Source organism: Manis javanica, unplaced genomic scaffold (assembly GCF_040802235.1).
Source record: "Manis javanica isolate MJ-LG unplaced genomic scaffold, MJ_LKY HiC_scaffold_25, whole genome shotgun sequence".
NCBI lineage: Eukaryota > Metazoa > Chordata > Mammalia > Pholidota > Manidae > Manis > Manis javanica.
This window is the reverse complement of record NW_027332171.1, coordinates 6,133-30,046: the sequence shown is the minus strand read 5'-3', so window position 1 is coordinate 30,046 and position 23,914 is coordinate 6,133. Positions and strand designations below refer to the sequence as shown.

At 51.7% G+C, this 23,914-nt stretch overlaps 1 protein-coding gene across 6 annotated transcripts in view; it reads left to right on the top strand.

Annotated features, from left to right (window-relative positions):
- The window catches only part of CD6 (CD6 molecule), a 38,809-nt gene extending 34,088 nt beyond the window's left edge, over positions 1 to 4,721 (top strand). For 2 of the 6 annotated variants that reach the window (XM_036995758.2, XM_036995753.2), the window contains exons 9-13: positions 462 to 584; positions 2,238 to 2,309; positions 2,538 to 2,792; positions 3,064 to 3,168; positions 3,710 to 4,721. In XM_036995758.2, the coding sequence (XP_036851653.2) occupies positions 462 to 584; positions 2,238 to 2,309; positions 2,538 to 2,792; positions 3,064 to 3,168; positions 3,710 to 3,774 (620 nt within the window). In that variant the 3' untranslated portion in view covers positions 3,775 to 4,721. The remainder of the gene's footprint in view (positions 1 to 461; positions 585 to 2,237; positions 2,310 to 2,537; positions 2,793 to 3,063; positions 3,169 to 3,709) is intronic. The other 4 variants (XM_036995759.2, XM_036995755.2, XM_036995754.2 and 1 more) reach the window with 3 other exon arrangements.
- The last annotated feature ends 19,193 nt before the right edge of the window (positions 4,722 to 23,914 follow it).

Genomic DNA, 23,914 nt, shown 5'->3' with positions numbered 1-23,914 from the left:
AAATGAATAGAGAACCTAGCAGAAGTGAGGCACAGGGCATTCACGCACTGAGCATTATGGGCTATAGGTGAAGGGCTGAGCTGCCTGCTCCTCTGGGTGAGGCAAGAACCCCTGTGTGCCTCAGCTTCCTCCCCGTGAAGTGGGGACCCTAATGTACCTCCTCACGGAGTTGTAATGAGAGTTCAATGAGGTCACATTTGTAAATGTTACATTAGCATTACGTTAGAATGTAGTGACTGTTGTGCTGATGTTTGTTAAACAAGTACGTGTTGTTAGTTCCCCAAGTTTGGAAAGGGTGGGGGAGTTTGGAAACTCCAGGCTGGATGGTCTTGTACAAGACAGGCCACTTGGGGCTCTCCCGGCCACTCTGTCGCTGCTCCCTGCCATCCATGCTCTCTGCCACCTCTCTGCGCCTTTCTGCCCTCCACTTGGCCAAGCCCCCAACTCTGTTCTCTCCCCAGTTCCCAAGCTGCCCATCCAGTTCCAGGCCCTACCCCCCCAGGACTCGGAAACCAGCTCGGACTCAGACTATGAGCACTATGATTTCAGCACCCAGCCTCCTGTGGCCCTGACCACCTTCTACAGTGAGTGCCTGGGCCCAGGCTCCCCCGGGAGAGGGCCTGGTAGGCTGGGGACCTTCAGTAGGTTCCACCCAGTGACTGCATGATGAGGGTAGAATCCCCCTGTTACCCACTGGATTGACTGTAAATGGCCCTACAATCCATTTGAAATGAAACTTTCAAAGTGCTCTGTGACCCTGGAGAAAGCTCCACGTTTCCTGCCTCCTTCTCTACCATGTTTGTCTCTGGCCGTGCGGGGCCATAAGACCCCTTTGCAGTCGCCTAAAAGCGCCGTGTCTGTATAAGATACCGGGAGACCAGGTGAGAGACACCTGCAGACAGCTTCTCATACACTGCACGCTTTCCGTGTCCCATCCCACCCAACCTCACGTCTCCCCTTGCTGCACCGGGGGCCCAGCTCACACCTCTTAGCCAGCTTTTCCAGCTCTTCGCTCCGCCTGCAGGGGATAGGAGGAGGAAAGACAGTGCTTAAGGGAGGGCCCATGCAATGCTGGAGGTGAGACGAGAGCAGAGAATCCCACACTCACGGTGGAATCCCTTGGGAGCCTCTCCAAATTCCCGAGTCCCACCCAGATCTACTACATAGGTTAGGATGAGAGTTTGGCTGTGTGTAACCGAGACCCCAAAATGACAGTGTCCTGAGAAGTTGCCGGGGCCTAGGCTCCTTCTTTCTTGCTGCCCTGCAGTCCCTAAGATGTTGCCCTTGTCCATGTGTCCTAGAGTGGCTCATTACCATGCCCACATTCTGTCCCAGCAGGCGCGGAGGTGGGGCGTGCCCCACCCTGCAAGTCAGGGTGCCAGAGGCCCCATTGATCCCACTCACGTTTCACTGGGCAGAACTTAAACCCACCAGCTGCAAGAGAGGCCGGGAGATGAAGCCTCTGTCCTGAGCAACTGTGTGTCCAGATAAAGGCCAGAGGGGAGAATCATTATTGGGGACAGCTAGCCATCTCTGCCCCACCTGCTGAGCCAGGGCCTCTGGGGCTGGGAGGTGGATGCCTGCACTTCTGCCGGGCCATGGACCAGCATCTGGGAGCCACAGGCATGAGGTCCTGGAACCTGAGGTTCAGCCCAGGCGTGCAGGATACGAGATTGCAAGTCCAAAGTCCTATGACATTGAGACAAAAGTCAGTGGTACTGGTTCGAAAGAGCTAACTCCAAGATTCCAGACACTCAAGTCCTTAAGACTCTAAGAATCTACATCTCTGATGCTGAAATGAAGGTGCCAGAGCCTGGGATGCAAAGATTCCAGACCCTCCAGCTTCCACTCTGGGAAGGTTCCTCAAAAGGCAGAATCAGCCATTTTCCTGCCAAAGCTACCAGGGTGTGAGGAAAGAACCCAGGACTCTCAGTATTTCCTTAAGGGGCAGGAGGGACAGTGGGGGACAGGGAGGCCAGGCCACTAGGGTTTCTGGTGGAAGCAGCCTGTCCCCATGCTGGTTTCAGGAGATGGTTGGGATCTGCCTGGATTAGGAGGGGAGCCAGGGGTCTGATGGGAAAGGCGAAGCCCCTCCATACGCCTGGGCTGTCCTGCCATCCTGGTCATCCTGAGGGGCACCTCCCAGGTCCCCAGGCACATCAGCCCTGCTCCAGGCTCCCGGGACCAGACCAGGGGGTGGAGCGTTCATCCCTACTCACCCGTGGCTCTGCTCGCAGATTCCCAGCGGCACCGCATCACAGAGGAGGAAGTCCAGCAGAACAGGTTCCACATGCCCCCCTTAGAGGAAGGTGAGTGTGGCTGGGGAGGGAGGCGGAGGGGATGGTTAGGATGGCGGCCCTGCCTCCAGACTTAGCAGCTCAGCTCACCTTTTGAAGAACTAGCAGCAACCCCCTTAATAGGTCCTTCCTGACTTTAGCAATTCCGATACCTGTGGGCAGTAAATTCTTCCTCACGCCTCACATGAAGCCCTCCTGTGGTGTTCCTGCGTCTTCCCTCATCTCCTTTTCCTGGCCCAGGACTTGAAGAGCTGCATGCCACCCAGGTCCCAACGGTCAGCCCTGAGCACCACCCTGCAGATGCTCCCTCCCTGGGCCCTCAGCACCACCCCAGCAGCAGCAGCGGGTCCAGCACATCCTCTGGGGAGGAATACTGCAACAGCCCCAGCAGCGGGCTCCCTCCGTGGGACCCTCCGGCGTTCGCTCCAGAGAAGAGCTGCCTCCTGGGGCAGCCCCCAGACTTGGAGCTGGCTGGCTCCCACACAACTTTTTCAGGTAAGCTCGGCCCAGAAGGATGCTGTGCGTGCCCCCACCTCCTGGAGGAAGCATAAAGTTGGGGGCCCTGAACCAGGCTGAGGTCGGGATTCTAGTCCCAGTCAGCAGCTGCCTGCTGGGTGACCTTGGACAAGTCTCCTCCCCTCTCTGGGCCTGCATCTCCTCAGTCACCAAGCCAGGGACTTGACTCCACTGGCCATAAGGGCCTCCCTGCCCTGGCAGTTGATAAACTGTCTGCGGGCAGAGAGTGACTGGCTCTGCGCGATTCCAGCAGGGCCCTCGGCTGACGACAGCTCAAGCACCTCATCCGAGGAGTGGTACCAGAACTTCCAGCCACCACCCCAGCCCCTCTCTGAGGAGCAGTTTGGATGTCCAGGTGCCAGTATCAGCAGGGGGGCTTCTGGGAGGGGGACAGAGGCACTGGAGGTGGATGTGTCGGGGGGCTCTGGATCCACTGGATATGTCAGCCCAAGGGGAAAGGAAAAGAGGTAAAGGGATTTAAAAAATAAACAAGAAAGAATATGAGGAGGTGGGGAAAATGGATGTGAATGGGACTGAGAAAGATTAAAAGAGAATGCCTTGAGAGGAAGTGAGCTCCCCATTAGTGGAGGCATTCAAGCCAAAGCAGCAGGAGGCCCCTTGGTGGAGGCTGCGGCAGCAAGGGGGCTCCTGACACCCAGGTGCCCGTCCTGTTCCATGCCAGCATGGGGGCTACAGCCCTAAACACCACCGATAAGGCTCTGCCCTCTGGGCTGACACTCTAGCCAGGGAGACGGCTGTAAACAAGATGATAAGATGGGAGACATGTCAAGTCACTGCCTAAGGTGTCACAGGAGGGGCATGGGCTCCCACCCTCCCACGGGGGCAGCGGCGGCAATGACTGGGCCTCTGCTGACCTGAACACCCTGGTCACACAGGGTCCTCCGGCCCCCCGGCTGACCCCTCTGACGGCGAAGACTACGATGACATCGGAGCAGCCTAGGCCCAGTGGGGCTCAGGTGGCCTGTCCACTGCACTCCTGTTCTGCCTACCGCCTCCCACCCAGTCCTCCCAGATCACCCTGCCCCTCAGGGGCTGAGAGGCCTCCCCTGGACAATGAGAGGCAACTCCACACCCTGTACCCACAGACTCTGTCCACCAAACAGGACCTGCTGGTGTAGCCCTCCCCTGCCCCAGACAGCAGCCCTGAGGAGGAGGCGCTGCCTCCAGGAGGAAGTGAGCTCTCTGCCTCAGGGATGAGCAGGCAGTCTGGCCTCCTCTCAGCAGGCTGCAGGGAGGGCTGGAAGTGCAAGGCTCCTGAAGCCCTTGCTGACCCTCGAGTGTCTGGCCTGACCCTCAGGCAGCTCAGCGCCCAGAGATACTGAGAGGGCAGAAACTAGCCATCCCACTGCTGCCTGGGGGGATCCCATGCACAGGGGCTGTTGGGCAGCTGTCACTCCGACAGGTGGATCCTGGGGCTAAGGGTGACAGGCCAGCTGCCCCAGGCTTTGCTCTGGTTGGTAACTACACCCTGGAAGGGAGTCCAGCCTTCCTGGGCACAGCAAGCAAGACTCCCACCCCTGCTACCACAGGGCACAGCTCTGTTCTGCAGTGACCATCCCTGCACAGTGGATCCTCACTGGGAGCTTCCTGTGGTTTACAAAGATGGTCCCAGCCCAGCCCCTGCTCAGACCCAGAGCCAGGTCCCAGTACCTGTGGGGGCAGAAGCAGAGATGTCTACCAGGAGGTTCCTGGAGGTGTCACTAAGTCCCGAGTTCCCCTCTGTCCGCTGGGATGGCTGGGCACCTCCCCAATGAGCGTGAGTGTGCAGTGTTGCACTGAGAGCCATAAACATGTCCAGGCAGCCTCCAGAGAGAGGCCAGAGGGCTCAGGGCCAGCCTCTCTGTCCCATCTGAGTATCCTGAGATTAAACTAATTGCTGAAATGAAACCAGGACCAGGGTGTGGAATGGCAAGTCCTTGAGTCCTTGAACTCTTACAGAACCCAGGCTGTGTGCGTGCATGCGTGCATGCGTGCGTGTGTGTGTGTGTGTATTGGAGGGGGCACTCTATCCATCCAGGTAGAAATGTTAAGGCGAATTGGTAACCCACTGTGGCCTGCTACCATGAAAAATGTTGAGGACACAGGGACAGGAAGAGATAGGGCCTGCCCTCCTTGAGGCCAGGGACTCTGAGACAGCCTGTGAGCACGGTGGCCCCTTCACTCCCTGAGCTGCCCCCCACTAGCCCTGGCCTCCAAGAGCTTCAGAGGAGGTTAATGCCAGGGGAGTTCATGCTCCAAGCTGCCTGGCAAGGAATCCAACCCAGGCCCCTAGGGAGTGGGAGGAGACAGCTATGGAGCAGATTCACACAGAGGAATCCTCCACTGGCTCAGAGCCTGGGATTTTAGCCCATCTGGCCGATGCCCAGCTCTGCCTGTGGAATGAGGGCTGTGGGTCAGTTGTCCTCCAGCCCTCCCAGGGCAGGCAGATGGCCGAGCAGGCTGGGCTGAGGGTCCTGCCCTTTGGCGCTGAGCTGGGCCTGTTTTCCGTTCATTTGTCCCAGAGGTAAAGAGGCCCCCCACAGGGCAACTGGCACAGGAAGTGGTTGTCTTTGTGATAGGCCCCCTCCTGGGGCCTCTGAACCCTCCTGGCCTGTGGGGGATTCCTAGGGGAGGAGCCAGTGCTGGATGGGCGGGGGCAGACTCCCGGGGCCCTTTGTAAAAAAGCCTTTTTTATCAGCTAGTCTGTGTTCAAATCCTGGCTTTGTGACCCCTGGCAAGTCACTCAACGTCTCTGAGTCTTTGCTGTAAAGTTTATCTGTAAAGTGTGCATGGCAGTAGTAGGCACCTCATAGGAGGTGACAAGGACTAGAGGCTCAGCAATTAATGTTCCCTTTCATTAGTAGTTTAACAAAGAGATGCGAGAGCTCTCCTTAAAAGGAGAAAGAGGCGGGGAAGAAAAGACAGCAAATCCCAGGCATTAGCGCACTGGTGCTGAGGAGGCATGGAGAACGTCTGTCCCGCTCTCATTCCACAGACGGGACACTGAGGTCTGGGACGGGAGAGGACTCCTAGCCAGGTTGCAGTTGGGCTCTTCTGCGCCCCACCCGGCCCTCAGGGCTCTGACGGGGGGAAGGTGACCGTCTTGGAAGGCTCCCATGTTTCTCTCCAGAGCCACCCTGCCCACCCCAGGCCCCCTCCTGGCCCTGACACACAGCAGTCCCAGAGAAGGCGAGACACTCTGAGACACATGCCCCTTGCCCCTCCCAGCCCCCAGCAGTCTGGGGGCACCAGGGTCACACATGGCAGGGGGACTTTCCAAGGGCTGGTGTCCAGAACCATGAGGCCTCCTTCCAGAGCCACCGCCCTGGACTGGTGCTGCTCCTAGGGAGGGTGCTCCCACCTCTGTGCCTCCAGGAACTCCGCCATTCCTTACTGAGCCAGCCGCCTGCTGGGACTGGGCAGGCTGAGATGACTGACGTCCTGGCTTTGACCTGAGGGAGCAGGAGGGGGTGGGGCACTCACACAAGCAGCGTGTTTACCCTCCACTCTTAGGAGGCCATGCATTACAACACTGCGCGAGGATCCCGGAGAGGAACACCTGAGGCTGAATGGCTGCAGCCACGGAATCCCAGTTCCAGAAACACTGATGTAGGGGCAGGGGCCAAACCTGACAATGGAGGCATGCAGCAATTTTGCGGCTCTTGAAAATACAATAAGGGAATGGCCTGACCCCATTCGAGGCAGGGAGGCCACCTGGGAAGGCTGCCCCGGGAGGGGACGCCTGAGCTGGGTCGGGGGAGACAAGCGGGAGTTAGCTATGGGAGCAGAGAGCACGGGGCATTCCAAGACTGCAAGAAACCAGGAGGCCCTGGAGGCAAAGGGTGATCTAGCCTGATAAGAGGAGAGGCTAAGGACAGTCGATTCTCACACCAACTCTAATTCATGGGTGAGAAAACGAATGCCCAAGTCACACAGCTCAAAAGTGGCAATGCTGGGATTTCAGCATGTGCTGCCTGGCTTCAGGGTCTGAGCATTAGCCATGCACTTCCAGTGGAAACCACCCCCATCCTTGTGCCCACTGGAGCACCGCCGCTGGGCACAGCCAGGGCTCCAGCCCAGCTCTGCCATCCGGAGACACCACCTGTCTGTCCACCTGCTGGGCTCAGAGATGGAGAGGAGCTCACTGCCTGGGCAGCTGTCTGGAGCCAGGCTCTCTGCTGGCTCTGGGCTGCAGACAGGAGCAAAACCTGGCCCTTCTCTTGGCAAGTTTAAAGTCTCTGGGGCAGACAATGAACTGAGTAACTGCAGTGTAACACCGTGGCTGTGGTGGTGGTGATGGTGAACAATGACTGGCGTTTACTACATGCCAGGCATGTATTATTTCATATAATCCTCATAAGAGCTCTCTGAGAAGGTATTATCTTCCCTGATTTATAAATCAGGAAACAAAGGCTCAGAGAGGTTAAGTGACAAGCCAGAGGTCACACAGCTTGGCAGATAGTACACTTTATCTACTTAACTCCAAAGCCCCAGTGTGAAACCACCACACTGCACGATGGAGATACATTGTGTGCAGATTCAACCCACATGAAATTCAGTGTATCTGCTTAGCAGCATAAGGAAAAGAAAAAGAACAACCAAGCCCACCATCCCCCTCAGTGAAGGAACACCTGGGAGGGAGGGACGAGGTGGGAACTGGGGACCTTCTGCTCCCTCAGAACCTGAGAACCAGTCACTGCTGGGCATCTCGCCTCCCTGGATGGGACCTTAGTTATTCACGACCCCCTTTTCCATTTCTGGTGGACCTGAAACACAAGCCCCTCACTTCAGCTGGGTGATCTAACGCTGGAGGGAGAAACATCTGGTCTGGAGGCAGTGTGGGTGGGCACAAGCAGGAGCGTTCCTAGGGAAGTTGCTTTTATTTTCCCTCCCTCCCTCTCTCCTTCCTTCCTTTTCTTTTCCTTTCTTTTCCTTTTTCTCTCTTCTTTCTTCCTTCCTTCCATCCACCCTTCCTTCCTTCCGTCCCTTCCTTCTTTCTTTCTTTTGCTTTCTTTTAAATTATAAAAACATTCACATGGTTCAAAACTCCAAACATACTAATACATGTCATTAAAATCTTACTACACACCCATCCACCTGCCCCCTCCCTTCCCCTCTCCCAGGTAAACACTGATGTTTCTCTGATGTAAACACCTCTTGCTTCTCCCCACCCCTGCCTGTTCTTACATAAAAAAGGAAATTTTAATCTACATTCCCAGACTCCTTGCTTTTTTCACTTCTCAAGGCATGCCAGAGAACTTTCCTAAGATTTTCAAAAGTGATGAAGTTCTGTCCCATATACTACACAAGCACAAAAACCTCTGCCTCATGTGGGACTCCAACACATTCCTACAGAGGGCTGTGGACAGAGGAGAATGAGCCACTAGCCCTGTCAGAGTTTGCTGGGGAAAGCATGACAAACGAGGGAACAAATGAGTTGGTCAATGAAGAATGTATAGGAGTTTGCTGGCTGGAAAAGAGTGAAGGACATTCGCAGTGGCAACATGTGCAAGTGTGACGCATGTTGGCTGGAGCCTGGGGGGCAGGGAGTCCCCATCTGGGAAAGGCCATCGGGAGCATCTTAGAGGGCTTGCGTACCTTGGCCAGGGGTTTGGTCTTGTTCTGGGGGCATTGGGAAGCCACGAGTAGTTTCTAAGGCAGGATGGTGAGCTGATGGGATAAATACTCTAGAAAGATCACTGCTGTGAAGTGGAGGTAGGTTTGAGGGAGACCAGTTGGGAGGTGACCCCAGAGCTCTGACGGCCAGGATGGAGGGCTGGAGAAGGATTCCAGGATTTGAGGAGTGATCACATACATGGAAGATGATTTTCCAACATTCCAGCCTCCAGCCACAGTGATAATATGACGACCATGGCAGTAATAACAGCTTCCATTCCCCGAGAATCTACCAGGCGGAGGCCCCGTTCTGGGTGTATCACAGGTACTGACTCATTAATGCTCCCAACAGCCTGCAAGGTAGCCACGCTGCAGGCTCCTTTCTGTGTTACTGACCTGACGCCCAGATGAGAGCATCACGCCATTCTTCAGGCCCCACAGTTCCCTCGCATCCTGCGGACATCTGGGACAGCCCTCTGGGACAGCCCGAGGGATGAGGCCAGGACATGCTGGGGCGGGAGTATCCCGCAGGGTCCTTGTCTCCTCTCTGCACCCTGGGCTGCGTGAATGGGGCTCTGAGGCCGCTCTGGGGGCCCAGGCTCCGCCCCCTTGCCCTGGCTGGGCATGCCCTGCTGGTCCCTGGCCTTTTCCACTGGAAGCCTCACCTCTGAGGCACATCTGCCAAGCCACCACTCTTCTCCCCATCCCTCCCCATCGCCCCATCTGCAGTTTCCACTTCCGCCCCTCTCTGAGACCCCCTTGATGGTTCTAGAGCTGGGCAGAGGCGGCTGGAGCCCCATGGGGCTGCTCGGTGTGGCCACCTCTTGGCCGTGGCCCCAGGGGCCCCATACTGCTTGTGTAAAGACGGGATGGCGTCTCCAAAATGGGGAGGAGAGGGGAGACCCATCAAGGAAGGGACGAGTTCAAAGGAGCCCCAGTGGAAAGTTCATCTCCCACCACATCCTTCAGCTGTTTACCAGTTTGACGGGGTTCTGGCATCCTGACATGAAAAGAGGCTCACCCCTCACCAGCATCAGCAAGGAAGGACCGAAATAGCAACAGAGGGAGACAAGAGCCAGACAAAGGCAGGGAGGACAGAGGGAGTGTGTGTGTGTGTGTGTGTGTGTGTGCGTGTGTGTTTGTGAGAGAGAGTGTGTGTGTGTGTGACAGAGTGTGTGTGAGTGTGCATAATGAGCAGAAAGGAAAACAGGAGGAGGTGGTACCCCCTCTGAGCAGACTGCGGGAGGCAGCGGGGCCCCAGGAGCCGCCCTCACTGCCCCTCCCTCCCAGACGGCACCCCCATGGATCCCTCTACATGCGGCTCATCTAATCCTCAAAGCCTCTCAGGGCAGTAAGACACCCTAATTTCCACTGTCTTCCACGTAAAAGTGAAGCCCAGGGAAGTCATGGAACTTGCTCAAGGTCACCCAGCTAGGACCTGGAGGAGCCAGTCGGCAGGGTGTCCATTCTGGCTGGGCAGCCCAAGGGGTGGGATGGAGCCCAGGGTGGTGGTTGGGGGAGGGTTACCACAGGAGGACCCCCGGCCCCTTCCTGGCTCCCTTTCCCCAGGCCCCGCCATGCCCTGGCCTCTCCCACGGCAGGAGGGAGGCGGAGTCGACCCCAGGGCCTTCTTCCCCAACCGCTCTCGCTCTCGAGCACCCCCTCTTCTTGTGGATCTCCTGCCACGGCTGAGCAGGGCCAGGCCCACAAGTCCCTCTCCATGGAGAGAGCAAAATGACCATGTCCACGCACTCACAAGCACGAGGTACCCCACGGGCCCCCAAGCCTCCCTGGACTCCCCCCCCAAGAATATGCAAGCATTCAGCAAGTCAGGGGTCCTGCTTCCCTCCAAGGCCTCCTCTCTGAGGTGTCCTCACTCAGACCCCCACCTGGCATGGAGGCAGGTAGAGTTTGCTCTCATCTGAGGATGAAATGCGAAGATCACTGGGGGTCTGTGACCCCCCCCAACTCCTCTGCGTGGTGGGGACACAGACACCTCTGTCACACTACCATGACGGCCACCCTCCCCGTGGCGGTGCCCCAGCTGCCCGTGGTTTGCCTTGTTTCTGCTCTCGCCCTCACTCCTGCCACTTTCTTGGGGACCTGCAGGACCACCCCAACTCAGGACCACACCCTCCTTCAGACAAGAATAACCCATCTCGGCTTTCTGTCCCCAGGCCACCCATCCTGGGAGTAGTGAGGCAGGGCCAGGTAGCCAAGCCATCCTGTCTCTCCAGCTGCAGGGACCCCCAGGGCATGTGGGGTGACAGCCACAGCACCGCCTCTGGAGCCGGGCCCAGCACAGATCCTGAGAGACCCTCCCCTCCGGGGCCTGGACACTCACCTCTCCTGACCGTACGCAAGTCTGCCTGCTGCTTTGACAAGCTTCCCTCTCCGTTGCTGATTTTCTGCCCTATCCTTTCGACGACCCCCAGCTGGGATTTGCAGGCACCGTGGGCCCACCCCAAAGCCTGCCTCCTCCCCGCTGCTCACCAGTCCCCAGGAGGGAGCCCAGCTCCCCAGCCCCCTTTCCCCGGAGGCAAGTTTCTGCCCAGCAGCCTCAAACAGCCTTGGTCTTAGGTCCACAATCCATAACCCAGTTTCCCCGGACGGCATCCCGGTGGGATGAGGGCCCAGGGGCAGAATGAAATTGACTTAAACCAACACTTCTCAAGCCTCAGCTTCCTGTGCGTCTTCATGGTTTTGCTTCATCTGTGGACCATTTGCTCTTCTGGTTACTTAACAGCTTTTCTTTAAATGGATTCAACGTTCTTTCAAAATGACGTTTATTATAAAAGGAACCTTCAGGCATTTGACAAAATACCCAGCATGCACTTTTCAAAAATGGTGTTTTCACAAGATACAAAGACTCAAGGACTCTTTCAGATTAAAATAGCTAAAGGGACACAGCAACTGAACACAAGGTGTGATCTGAGATTTCCTTTTGCTATAGGGGACATTATTGGGACAGATGGCAAACTAGGAATGAGGTCTGCAGATCTGATAACAGTGCTGGATCAGTGTGAACTCCCCGATTTTGATAAGTGCCCTGTAGTTAGGTAGGAAAATATTCTTGTTTTTTGGAAATACACACTGAAGTATTGAAATATTTAGGAGTAAAGGGACAAACTACCTTTAAATGGTTCAGAAAAAATTAATCTGTGTGTGTGTGTGTGCACATAGGTAGGTAAGGAACCAGGGAGAGAGAGAGAGAGAGAGAGAGAGAGAGAGAGAGAGAGAGAGAGAGGCAGAATAAAACAGTAAAACATTAATAGTAACACTAGGGGATATCTGGGAATGGAGGGTAGCCAGGAATTCTTTTATTAGTCTTGCAACTTTTCTCAAACCTGAAATTATTTTAAAATTTAAAACACATTTAAAGGAAACTCTATGTTGCGGTTTTAAGTGGAAAACCAGTATCATTTGCTACAAATTGAAGGTAATTCTGAAACAAAGCCATGGTGTCCCTCTTGCTAGACACAGGTCTGCTGATCAAAGCCTGAGGCCTGCCTGTTCTCAGTTACACGTGCAGCTGGGCAGGGCAGGGAGGTGTTAGCACAGCTTCACACCAGCCCGAAACATTCTTTTGCTGTCTGAGAAAAACTGGCGCAGGGCTGGAAAGGGCGTTGTTTTCTCACTGTGCAAATCCGACAATGTTTAGTCCTGTCCTATGGTTGTGAGTTCGAGGACATGCATTTCACGACAGATTAGCAGGCACCCTCGGGGCCAGGCCAGTTATGGAGTCCAGGCACGGAGAGGGACAGGATCCCTGACCTCAGGCAGCTCACAAGCTGGGCACAGACTGTTACGGGTGGTACTCGGATGGGCGAGTATCCAGGTAGACTTGCTTCTCCGAATCCCAATGCCCTGGGGTCCCTGGAGCCCAGGGCTGGTGACCTTCGTTAGCAGCTGCCCCAGGAGCAGGCGTGCAGCAGGCGCAGCTCAGGGCTGGTGAGGAAAACAGAAAGACGTCGGTGTGCATGAGGCATGAGGCAGCAGGACCCACACATCCAGGCACACGAGCAGGCTGGGCCGCGCCATCTTCCTGTCCGCCCCACTCCCTGCGCAGATTACCAGGGAGGTTTTCTCCCCAATCTGCTCATGGCGTATTTCACTTTGAAAATTTTCTTTACTTTAGAGTAGTTTAGGTTTACAGAAAAATTACAGAGATAGTACAGAGCTCTTCTATACCCCACACTCAATTTCCTCTGTATTAATAATCTCTTATATTAGCTGCTAAATTTATCACAGTTAATGAGCTGATATTGATCCATTATTATTAACGACTCAAATTTCTTTCATTTGACCTAATGCCCTGTTTCTGCCCCAGGACCCCACCCAGGACACTATCTTATGAGCAATCATCCTGCCCCCTTGGACTCCTCTGGCCTATCACAGTTTCTCTGACTTCTGCCGTTTTGACAATAATAACAGTTTTGAGTTTTGAGTACTGGCCAGGTATTTTGTAAATGACCCTCATACACGATCTGTCTGATGTTTTTCTTGCCCTTAGACTGGGGTTATGGGTCTGGGGGAGGGAGGGCACAGAGGTAAAATTCTGTTCTCATCTCATCCCAGCAATGGCATATCTATCAGCATGAGTTACCACTGCCGACGGTGACCTGCGTGCATTTGTCACGTTACCGCTGTAAGGTTACTCCTCCCCGCTTCCCATACTGTACCTCTGCAGGGAAGCCACTGTGTACAACCCACACTTAGGAAAGAGGGGGGCATGCTCTACCTCCCCAAGGACGCACTACCTACGTAAGTTATGTGGAATTTGTCTGCCTGGGAGATTTGTCTGTTTTCCTCTATTTGTTTACTCCATCATTACTTTGTAAGAGTACATGGGCTCACGTATGGGCTCATGGGCTTCACTGTGGGGTTCTAACCACATAATTTTATTGCTGAAGTTGTCCAGCTTTGGCCACTGGGGGAAAGATCCACTGGCTCTGTGACACTCGCGTCCCCTGTCCTTGTGGGCTTGTGTTGGTTTGCCGAGCATTTCCTGGCTTCCTGCCACCACAGCCTCTGGCCCCGTCTGGGATGCACCGTTTCTCCAAGGACCCCTGGCTCCTCTTGCTGGGAATAGTATCAGAAACCAAGATCTGGTCTCTAGGCCCTCTCAGCTGACCGACGGAGCCAGGAAACATGCGTGTGTCTAACCTGTGCATGTACACACATCCATAAATGCTTCTTCATGTAGCACCTGCATGTATATTAAGAAAACATGAGCTCATTCTGATGCCTCCAACTCTAATCCAGTACCGTGTGCATCAGTCCCGCCTTCCCTTGTTTATCCAGAACCTCCCACTCCATCTGTGAGAAACCTGGCCTCCACCTTCCACCATCCACTACCTTAATTATTCAATTCTATATATTATGTTCCTTCTTATACTCTTTGTATTTTCTCTATCAAGATTGTTAACTTCCTCAAGATCAAGGTCTGACCCAATTTTTTTTTCCCCATCCTTACCTCTCTCCATAACGGTCTCACAGAATGTCCTTAAAGAAAACAATATAAGGAATGATTTGTGAGTGTCTACTGGGAGTCATCTTCTCTGCTCGTCTCTAGGGATGCAGCGATGGGCAGGAACTGGTGCTGACTCTCCGGTTGCTCCCTTAGCCAGTAAATGTTGAACATGAAGTGAAAGACCCTGGCCCCTGCCAGGCATGACGAGACCTCTGCATCACAAGCAGAGGGTCACAGTAGAGAAAGGAGGGGCAGCCTGGAAGGTCAGCTCCACGTGGGCAGGGATTTTTGCCTACTTTGTTCACTGCTGTGTCTCCAGTACCCAGAACGGAGGCTGGCATATAACAGGGGCTCAAAACATGTTTGAGGAAGGAGGCTGGGAGAGGACAAGGGCTGGGAGGATGGGAAGGAGGGCCTCAACTTCCGTCTGAGTGCACCTTTCAGGCCCCTGGCACATTTGCCCCCCATGCACACACACCTCTAGACATCTCCTTAGCACTAAATCTGAATCACCCACATCAGGGGATGAACGAGTGCTGGGAATACTGTGCCTGCCACCCACCTTCCTAGCAGTGTTTGCTTGTACTGTTATTTTGATACTTTATAGAGCATTTATTTTACCAAAAGGAATGGAAAATGGAAACACAAAGGGCCAGGTGAAGTAAGAAGAGCAGGTTTCACTGATCCAAAAGAGTCTTAAGCAGAGCAGAAACCATCTGGCCCCCTCACTCTGAGAAGCTCCCAGGACATCCTTGCAATTGGTCCCATGGGCCCCCTCGCCACCCTGTGGCATGATTTTTCCCTGGCACGCAGAAAGGATGGAATGAGGAGGCCCTGACTGGCTTTGCGTGGGGTACAGCAGGCACACGCGCCCTTTGAGAAACAGACTGTGTAGCTCTTACTCAGTCCCGGAAGGGCTTTGGTTAATGGGCTCTCTGTTTGAGAAGCAGGCTTACTCCTTCCTTTGAGGTGTGTTTCTATAAATAGACTCGGCAGCAACCCGAACATCTGTGTCCCAAAAAGGTTTTTTTTAAGTTGCAAGTGGCTGCCGCTGTCATCCCTCACTTCTACCCCGATGTAAAACAATGAGAGGGCTCAGCTTTCTCCCTCCCTGCTCCCCCCAGCAGCACCCCACCCCCTACACCTGCATCAGGCCCCCCAGGGGACATGCCCAGGGTTTCCGAAGGTCCCAGACCCACCTGTCAGTGAGCCCCGCGTTGGGGGAGCCCAGGCCCCACCCGAGAGGGCTAGAAGACCCCCTCATTCAGACACGGAGCCATGCGTGAGATGTGAATGACACCTCTGAGCCCCAAAGTCCCTCAGTATATTACTTCTTAATTAAGCGAGATGAAAAGATGAAATACAATTAGAAAGAAGTCTTCGGGGCATGTTGTGGGAATCAGAGCATATTTCAAAAGCAGAGAGAAGTCGTTCTTGTACTCCCCAGGGTCTAGAATGAGCATGCCTCCTGGATCATTCAGTTTGTTTCCATTCCATTTGGAAATGGTTATCCCACTCCTGCTCCGATGGCCCTCCTTCGGTGGCTTGCTTGGTGCCAGCCCAGCAGCCCCACACAGTAGCTGCTGTATCTATGGGTGGGAAAATAGAAACGTGGAGAATAGCAAATGACCAGCACCAGAACGGAATTCAGATCCAGATTCGTGGGGTCTGCGGCCTGCACTCTGCTACCACACACCCGGGGGTCCAGACACCAGGCCCCCACCGGGGCTGCAGGCCTTTATTTGGGGTGGCCTCACGCTGGTCACGGCACCCCCAGCAGGCAAGAGATGGTGGAGCCATCTCGTACATTGATTTGAGGACATCTAATTGCCCTCTAAGGGGAAAACACCCACACAAAAACCGGAAAGCTGTGGGGTGTGCCAGGCGACAAGGCTATCGGCGCCATCTCAGCCGCCACCCCCTCCCCAGTGTCTCGGTCAGTGGGATCTGCAGCATCTCCAGTCTGAGAGGCTTCCTTGGTGGGTGGAAGGGCTGCGAGACGGGTTTTTGGCAGTTCCTGAAGGGCAAAAGGGGTTGCCAATTGGCACATTACCCAGACAAGCCTCGCCCTCCCTTCTAGAAGCAACTAGAACCTCAAACCCACCGTGACCAGCCCCCTGTCAGCAGGAGACACTGCCAAGCTGCCCAGTCAGGAGGAGGGACATTCATGAGGACCATTCCACACACACGTGTGACCCTCACTGGAGAGGTGCCAAGCCTCAGGAGATGCCCGCAAAGCCCCAGACCATCACCCCACTCTGGAGAGGAAGGAACCAATGTCCAGAGGGCCTCCGGGAGAAGCCCACAGGTGCACAGCCAGTGCGGGGATGCAGTCAGCTCCTGAGGGCACGGGTCACGCTTTTTCCTCTCAAGAGTTTCAGTTCAGCAGCCTGGAGCCCAGATTTGACCTACAGATGTACTTTTTGAGGCCAGTTCTGTGCTTTTGCTTTTTTTGAAATGAGCTGCCAACTTTTGGAAATTAGGACATTTCACAAAGAATTCCATATTTCTGGTTTCTTCTTAAATATTGGGAATTTTGATAACCCTAGGCCTGGAACTTCAACAATTGGCTACACTGGGCTGGGGCTGGAGCCAGGAGAGGCGGCCCTGAGAGACGGGGCAGCGCTGCTTCTCACGCAGGCGGGGGCCCTGTGGGTGCGGGGCTTGCCGCCTGCCCCACTTCTCAGGGCCTGTCCTTCCACAAAAGCCAGCTTGGCCACATTTGACCGTGAATAAGCACAGCATGGCTGGTGCCCCAGGTGGGCGGAAGGCAGAAGGAGACCTTGAACATCCAGCCCTCCCTTCCCTCTGTTAACTGAGCCTCCCTCTGCCCGAGACCCAGTGCAACAGCCCACTGGAGTGGGTGGGGGTTGCACAGCATCCTTCCTTCAGGGGCCTTAGAGCAGCAGGACTGCTGTCTGCCTGTACCTCCCGTGGCCCAAGAGGGGAGCTTCCCACCGAAAGACAGAGCAGGTGGAAAGCAGACAGAAGTGCAGGCCCATCCTGCCTGAGCTCAGCACTGCTTCTGGCCTGTTCCATGCCTGGCCTTCCTTGAAGCCTCTACAGACCCCAGGATTTTGTGGGCTTGGAATGGACCAGGACTCTAGAGAAGATGATGGGTGTTTATAAGTGGACAGATTGGTTTGTTCAAACCTTCATCTGTTTACCAAGCACCGAAATCAAGTGATGCTGGGAAGAGCCCCTTCACCAAAATCACCTCCTTCAACCCATGACCGGAGCCGGAAATCCTGCCATTAACACTTCAGCCCTTTGGGTTAAGGAGCCATGTCTTCAGGGGCCATTTTTAAAGGCAAGTACTCCTGGGAGGTATCAGCCATTAACACTTGAGTATGAATTGCTTTCCCGTACTGCCCAAATTTTTAGAGATGGTAAAGTACTCAGACACACTTTGTCCAAGCAGCACAGTTTTTCAGAGAAGTCTGAGACCTAGAGAGGTGGAATGATCTGCCCACCACAGGAGCAGAGCCGGGGCCACCACGTGGCTTTCCTTAGTCTGTGGTCTAATGGCAAACATTTTCCATAAATGGCCATATAGTACATATTTCAGGGTTTGCTGGCCATATGGTGTCTGTCAAAACTACTCAACTTTACTCAACTTTGAAAGCAGCCATAGACAGGCTGAGCATGGCTGTGTGCCCAGCTCTATTTATGGTTGCCAAAATTTGAATTTCATATCATTTTTATGTATCACAAAATAGTCTTCTTTTTTACTTTCTTTGAATCTTTCAAAAACATATAAACCACTCTTAGTTTGCAGGCCCTGCAAAGCCAAGCCCCAGGTCTGATTCAGCCCAAGGGTGGGAGTTTGCTTGCACCTGATCCAGCTTCAAGAAAGTTGCATCAAAGGCCCTCACACATTTTTAAGTTATTTTTTTTAAATGTTTCATCAAAAGCCTGAAGAAGCAGGATGTGATTCATATTTCATATTCAATGTCATATTTTAAATACTGACATTTGAAAAGAAAACTGTTACCATCGGCCTTTTGAATGAACCCAGTGGACTAAAACTTTGATATTCACCATCATCCTTTTTTTTTTCAAAATTTTTTTGTTGTGGTAAAATACACACAACACAAACTTACCATCTTAACCATTTTTAAATGTACAGTTAGTTCAGTGGTGTTAAGTACGCTCACAATGCTGTGCAACCGTCACCCCCACCCATCTCCAGAGCTCTTCACATCTTGCAAAATGGAAACTTTATACCTAATAAACGCAAACTCCCCATTCTCTCCTCCCCCAGCTCCTGACAACCAGCATTCTACTTTCTGTCTGTATGATTCTGACCTCTCTAAGTGTCTCACAGAGGTGGACTCCTGTAGTGTTCGTTGTCCTGTGTGAAGGGTCCCCACCAGTAAGATGGCAAACTTCCGGCTTCTTTTCGGGGTCCTCGGTTCCCGCCGGCGCCACCTGAAGCCCAATCACCTCTCGCCCCCCTCCCAATCCCAGCACCTAGCCAACAGCCACCAGCCCCGTAGAAGTGACACCACAATCACCCTATGCCCCTTCCTATATAACCCAGCACCTTTCCCTAATAAAGCGGAACTCTCCGGTGAATTGCTGCTGTGTGTCGCTCCTTTCCTTTCACTGTGAACGGCTCCTTTTGCTTAGTATAACAGCCTCGAGCTTCACCGTGTTGTAGCCTGCGTTACATCTTCCTTCTTAAGGCTGAATGCTACCCTGTTGCACGCATATATTTCGCTTATCCATTCATATTTGTCAATGGATGGGTTCTACATGTTAGTTATTGTGAATAATGCTGCCATGAACCTGGGTGTTGAGGGGGTGGCAGACTACACCACCCAAAACATGTCACTTTAGCAAAAGGATTATTTTGAGTTAAAGGCACTGACAAAACAGCAAACAGGAAAAATACTCTGACATTCTTTTTCCTAAAAGCAGATGAAATTCCTGCACAAACTGCACAAAAGATGTCCTCCTTAAACCAGGAGGACAGTAATGTTCTTATCATCAAGGACGAGAAGCTGGGTCGGAGAGAATTCTGCATGAACAGACCTTGTTAAAATAATTCTTAGCCTCGTCTGGTCCCCCAGGTAGTTTACTTTTCCACAATTGCCTCTCTTTGTTCAAGCATGCGGGTTCCACCATTTCTTTGGGTCTTCATTCTTTAGGAGGCCTCCCTCTTCACGAAACACTTATGTAAATGTGTAAGCTTTTATCCTATTAATTGATCTTTTGTCAGTTTAATTCTCAGGTCCAGCCAAAAAACCCTAAGAGAATAGAGGTGAAAATTTGCCTCCCCTACAGTGCGTGACTATCACCTCTTTTTAAAATCTATGAGTAAGCTGTTTTTTAATTGTAAGTAACTGACATCACTCCTTCTCCTTGAACTCTTATTCCACTCCGTCCATAGAACATTATCCTAACATAGGTTCATACTTTATAGTCATTCTATTATTCTTTGAAACAAAAATGTACGTACATTAAAATAATAAAACTTGACCATTTCCTGTGGTCCTAAGGCTCTGATCAATTTTCCCCCCAGATTACATTGTCCTTACAATTATTATCGGCACACAAATCAAAATAACATGGGTATTACAATTTTGATAGATGATAATTAGCCACAAAAAAGCTAAACTTCATTAGAAATGTTCTCTCTCCCTTTATGAGGCATTTATGTTCACACACTCGTTTAATTAAGGTATCCACGGGTGGATATTATTCACTGCTAAAACCAGACAGCATCAGCATCCTGTTTTACATTTATACAGATGTGAGTGCAGATGGGGACGAGGAGGAATTTTTTTACACGGGCACCATTCAGTTCTTCAATTGAGTCCAAATTAGATGCCAAACATCACGAAGTAATCTAGCATCAAATTACTTTTGAATTTTTAAGATTCTCATGAAAATTAAAACTAGAAACCATCTGACTTGCAAAATGATTTGTTATCTGTCTCCGAGTCATTTACGTCCTCTTCGCCAGCGCTGACACATCAAAGGGGCCGCTGGCGATCTCAGGTTGTTTTTCTACCCGGGGAGAGGGAATGGGTTTGCGAGGTTTCAGTGAGGAGGAAGAGTGACTGTAGAGTCGGACGGAAGGGTGTGACCCAGGAGGCCTACAGAAGGACACTGAGGACCTGGAAATGGGTTCCTGCAAGATGCCCTGGGCCCCTTCTCATCTGAAGACCACCAGCCTCGCGCAAAGACACAGAAAAGCAGACCTGGTCTGGGCTGAGAACTGCAACTCAGAGTGCCTCTTGGGCCCGAGCCCCTGCACGAGAAGGCTCGAAGCTCTACCTGGCTCCTGGGGGCCAAAGGTCACACCCCTGTGATACCCCAACCCCCTTGCACTCCTGTCCAGAAAACCTCAAGGCAGCCAAAGAATGTACCATTTGCCAGCCATCACCCGAGGACAGCCCCCTGACCCTTCTTTCCATAAAGAGTTTATTTTAAAAACTAAGCATTGCAAATCCTTTCTCCATCCTTCTGAGACGAACATGTATCTCCTACCACTGAGAGTGTCTCTCGCAAGGACCTGTGAGCATTCCTCTGAACATAAGCTCTGGAAGGATGGGCTCCCGGTCTCTGCAGGAGGTCAGAACCCTAACTTTGCCAAATGCCAGTGAGCCGCTGGCGATGGCCCGGACATTGACGTTGGCCAACCTCTTCCTTGCTTCTTGTGACTGTTGCTCCCCTGGCTCTGCACGAACCCCCTTCATTCCCGCGCCTTCTCTCATTCTCTCTTTAATCATCCAGTCACCCCTGTGTGAATGGAGGCTGAGCTCAGCTGGCCCTGGACTCCCCTCCCTGGTTGGGGGGAGTCCTCACTAAATCACATCTGTCCATGCCAGCTTTGGGGATGGCCGACTGTGTGCAGCTCACCTCCCCACTCCGCTGGCAAAGCTGGCCTGCTGCAGTTCCCTGTCCCCAGGGAGGGGTCTCAATGGTGCCTGAGAGTCCTTGCCCCCAGGCTGGGGGCACTCACTAAGCAAGAGTGGAAACCCAGGGGTCGGGTGGCTTTCCTGAGGCCCCAAAGCTAGTCACAGGCCATCATTTCTTCCATTCAAACAGCCTCCCGGCTGTCAACGTGCTGCATGGCTGGACACGTATGTGATGTGTGCCCAGCAAATGTTTGCCTGACTGGCACAGGGTGACCCCAAGTCCCTCACACTGCACACATCAGTTCACCTCAGCCAGCACCAAAACCAGTGGCAGGAGGATCAAGAGACTGCTCTGGGCATGGGAAGCCAACATCAAGCTGTGCATGTTAAAAATATAAATCGAGACCTCCCTTCTTTTGAAAAGTGGTACTATCCCTCCCCCATGGGGATATGAGGCCATTTCATGGTAGATTCTGGAAATCTTGAGGCTCAGAACCCTCTGAGGGCATGGCAGGGCTAAGGGACAGGCAGAAAACTCTTAGTGACAATCCTACTGGGGTAGGGGCATGGACCACTTGACCCCAAGGAGCCCAGGTTGAAACCTTAAAGTCTAGTCTGTGGACTTCCTTCAAGACCTCAGGAGGGACAAGACAAATCTGGGTACCTGGGGTTGGCTCCCCAGAGGGGGAGTTGTGGCAGAAGCCTCTGAGCTAAAGAAAGTTGATTACAGAGACCTCACCACTCTAGGCAAAGCCCAAGAAAAAGAGAAAGTGGGACGGAAATGCGAAAGACAAAGGTCTTTATGCACATCAGAGATGGCGCCTCGGTGGGAGGGCCCAGGCTGCTGAGAAAGGGCCTAGAAATTTCTGTGTGGGGGCTGGTTACTGTTACCAGTGATAAAGGAAAAACATCCTAAAATGCGGTCCAGAAGAGATGGGTTCATCAGTTAAGGCACACCCGCCACGGGATGCTCTCTGGAGAATGAGGTACTGGGTGTACCCGCCTGGAGAGAAGACCTCAGCACAGCTTTCAGCTAAACTATGAGTTTAAAAGCACCATTTGTAGTGAGACTCCATTCATGTCAAGTAGTGTCTCGCGCGCGCGCACACACACACACACACAGAGTATCTGAAGGTGTGTGAAAAGTCAGGGAAGAGTATCAGAGTCAGCTTTGTGGGCGTAGGACCCGAGGCGGCTCCCTAATTCTCAATTATGTAGCCGGCTCTGCATAGTAGAAGTTACTTCTTAAGAAAAATCAGCTTGGCAGAGGTACAACTTCCATACAACAAAATTCCCCCATTTAGGTAGACAGTTGAATGAATTTTGACAAACGTGTATATCCCTGTAAGCGCCACCGCAATCAAGACAGGAAACATCACCTTCCAGAAAGTTCCCTCACGTCCCATGCAGTCCTATCTCCCACCCCCACCCCAGCCCGAGGCAACCACTAACTGGCTTTGTCACTATCAATTCCTTTTGTCATTTCCAGAATTCTGCAAAAATGAAATTGGACGGGGTGTGCTCTTGTTTCTGCCCTTTTCCTTCAGGGCCGTGTTCTGAGATTCACTGGGTTGTACACCAGCAGTTTGTCCTTGTATTATTGCAAACTACGGATATACCAGTTTGTTGATAGGTATTTGGGTAGCTTCCTATTTGGAGCTCTTATGAGCAGGGCTGCTGTGAACATTCCTGGACATGCCATGTCCACATGTGCTTTCATTTCTCCTGGGTAAATACCTAGGAGTGGAATACCATGTTGTATGGTAGCTGCACGTTTAACTGTATGAGAAACTGTCAAACCGTTTTCCAAGTGGTTGTACTGTGTGTTTGTATTTCCACCAGTTAAACTTATTTTTAAGTAGCATCTTAAATATTCAAATACTATGATCAGTATCGTTTTCTTCATCCTTCTGGGCAACAAATACATTACAGACTGTCTGAAACATCTGGAAACACACGTGAAATAATAATTATTTATTATGCTTTTTTCATTTAACAATTGGACTCATTGCTTCAAATTTAGAGGTCAAGAGTTGAAGAAAACAGATTGGAACTGTAACTAACAATGGTTTAAAATATGTTGATCCTAGATCATGCCTGAGGTTTTGGACACCCTGAGCGCATGAAAATCACTAGAAGGCTCACCTAGACATCTTAGGCATTTTCTAACAATGGCTGTGGTTTACTTCCTGGCAATAAAAGCTGCATTTATTTGTTGCAGAAAATTTAGAAAATATGGAAAAGAATTAAAGTATCATTCAAAATTCTAATCTTCATAAGGTTGGTATCATGTAAGATGTGTTTTGCTAGGCAGGTGAGCGGGCTTCATGATGTAAATTATACTTATTGTCTTATGTTAACTTCCTAAAATATCTCCTTATATACAAAAACATTACTCCTCATAGCAAAAATAAAAAATAAAACATTGATTGTAAAACAGAAATAAGAGGCTCCTCTCCCCAAGTCAACAATCAGCTGTGCATCTTGCTAAACTTCACATCTGGTCCTTTACATACACAGTATATGTTACAGGAAGGTGTGTTTTTAAATACATGCAAGTTAAAAATTCATACGGTCTTACATCCTACTTTTTTTAACCTAGTAATATGTTATTATTCTTAAAAACAAGGTATACGTCTATATAATATTCCATGTGTAAATGCATCTAGATGTTTCACTCAGTTATCATTACAATTATAAATGTTGAACACTTTGGTTGAGTCCAAGGGTGTGTGTAATAATGCTATAATACGCATCCTGTTAGTAAACCTTCACTACATCTCTGATTTATTGCTTTTATTGCTTCAGATGAAAATGCAGTCCTAGAGGTAGAATTTCTAGATCGAACAACACATATTTTTTAATTATTAAAAAAACCATTATCAAATCACTTTTGAAATGTTTTACCCAATTTACCCTTCCACTGGTCAAACCTCAGTTGAACTGTTCTAAGATGTTTAAACTAGTTTAGAGTGAAAAATTAGTTTTCATTGTTGAATTAATTTGCATACTCACAATTATTAGAGTAGGTGGGTTTTTTTCAATATGCTTATTGGCCATTTCTATCTTTTCATTTGTAAATTGCTTATTTTTTCACCTATTTTTTCATTAGAGTCTTATCTTTTTCTCTTAGGTATAGTGAA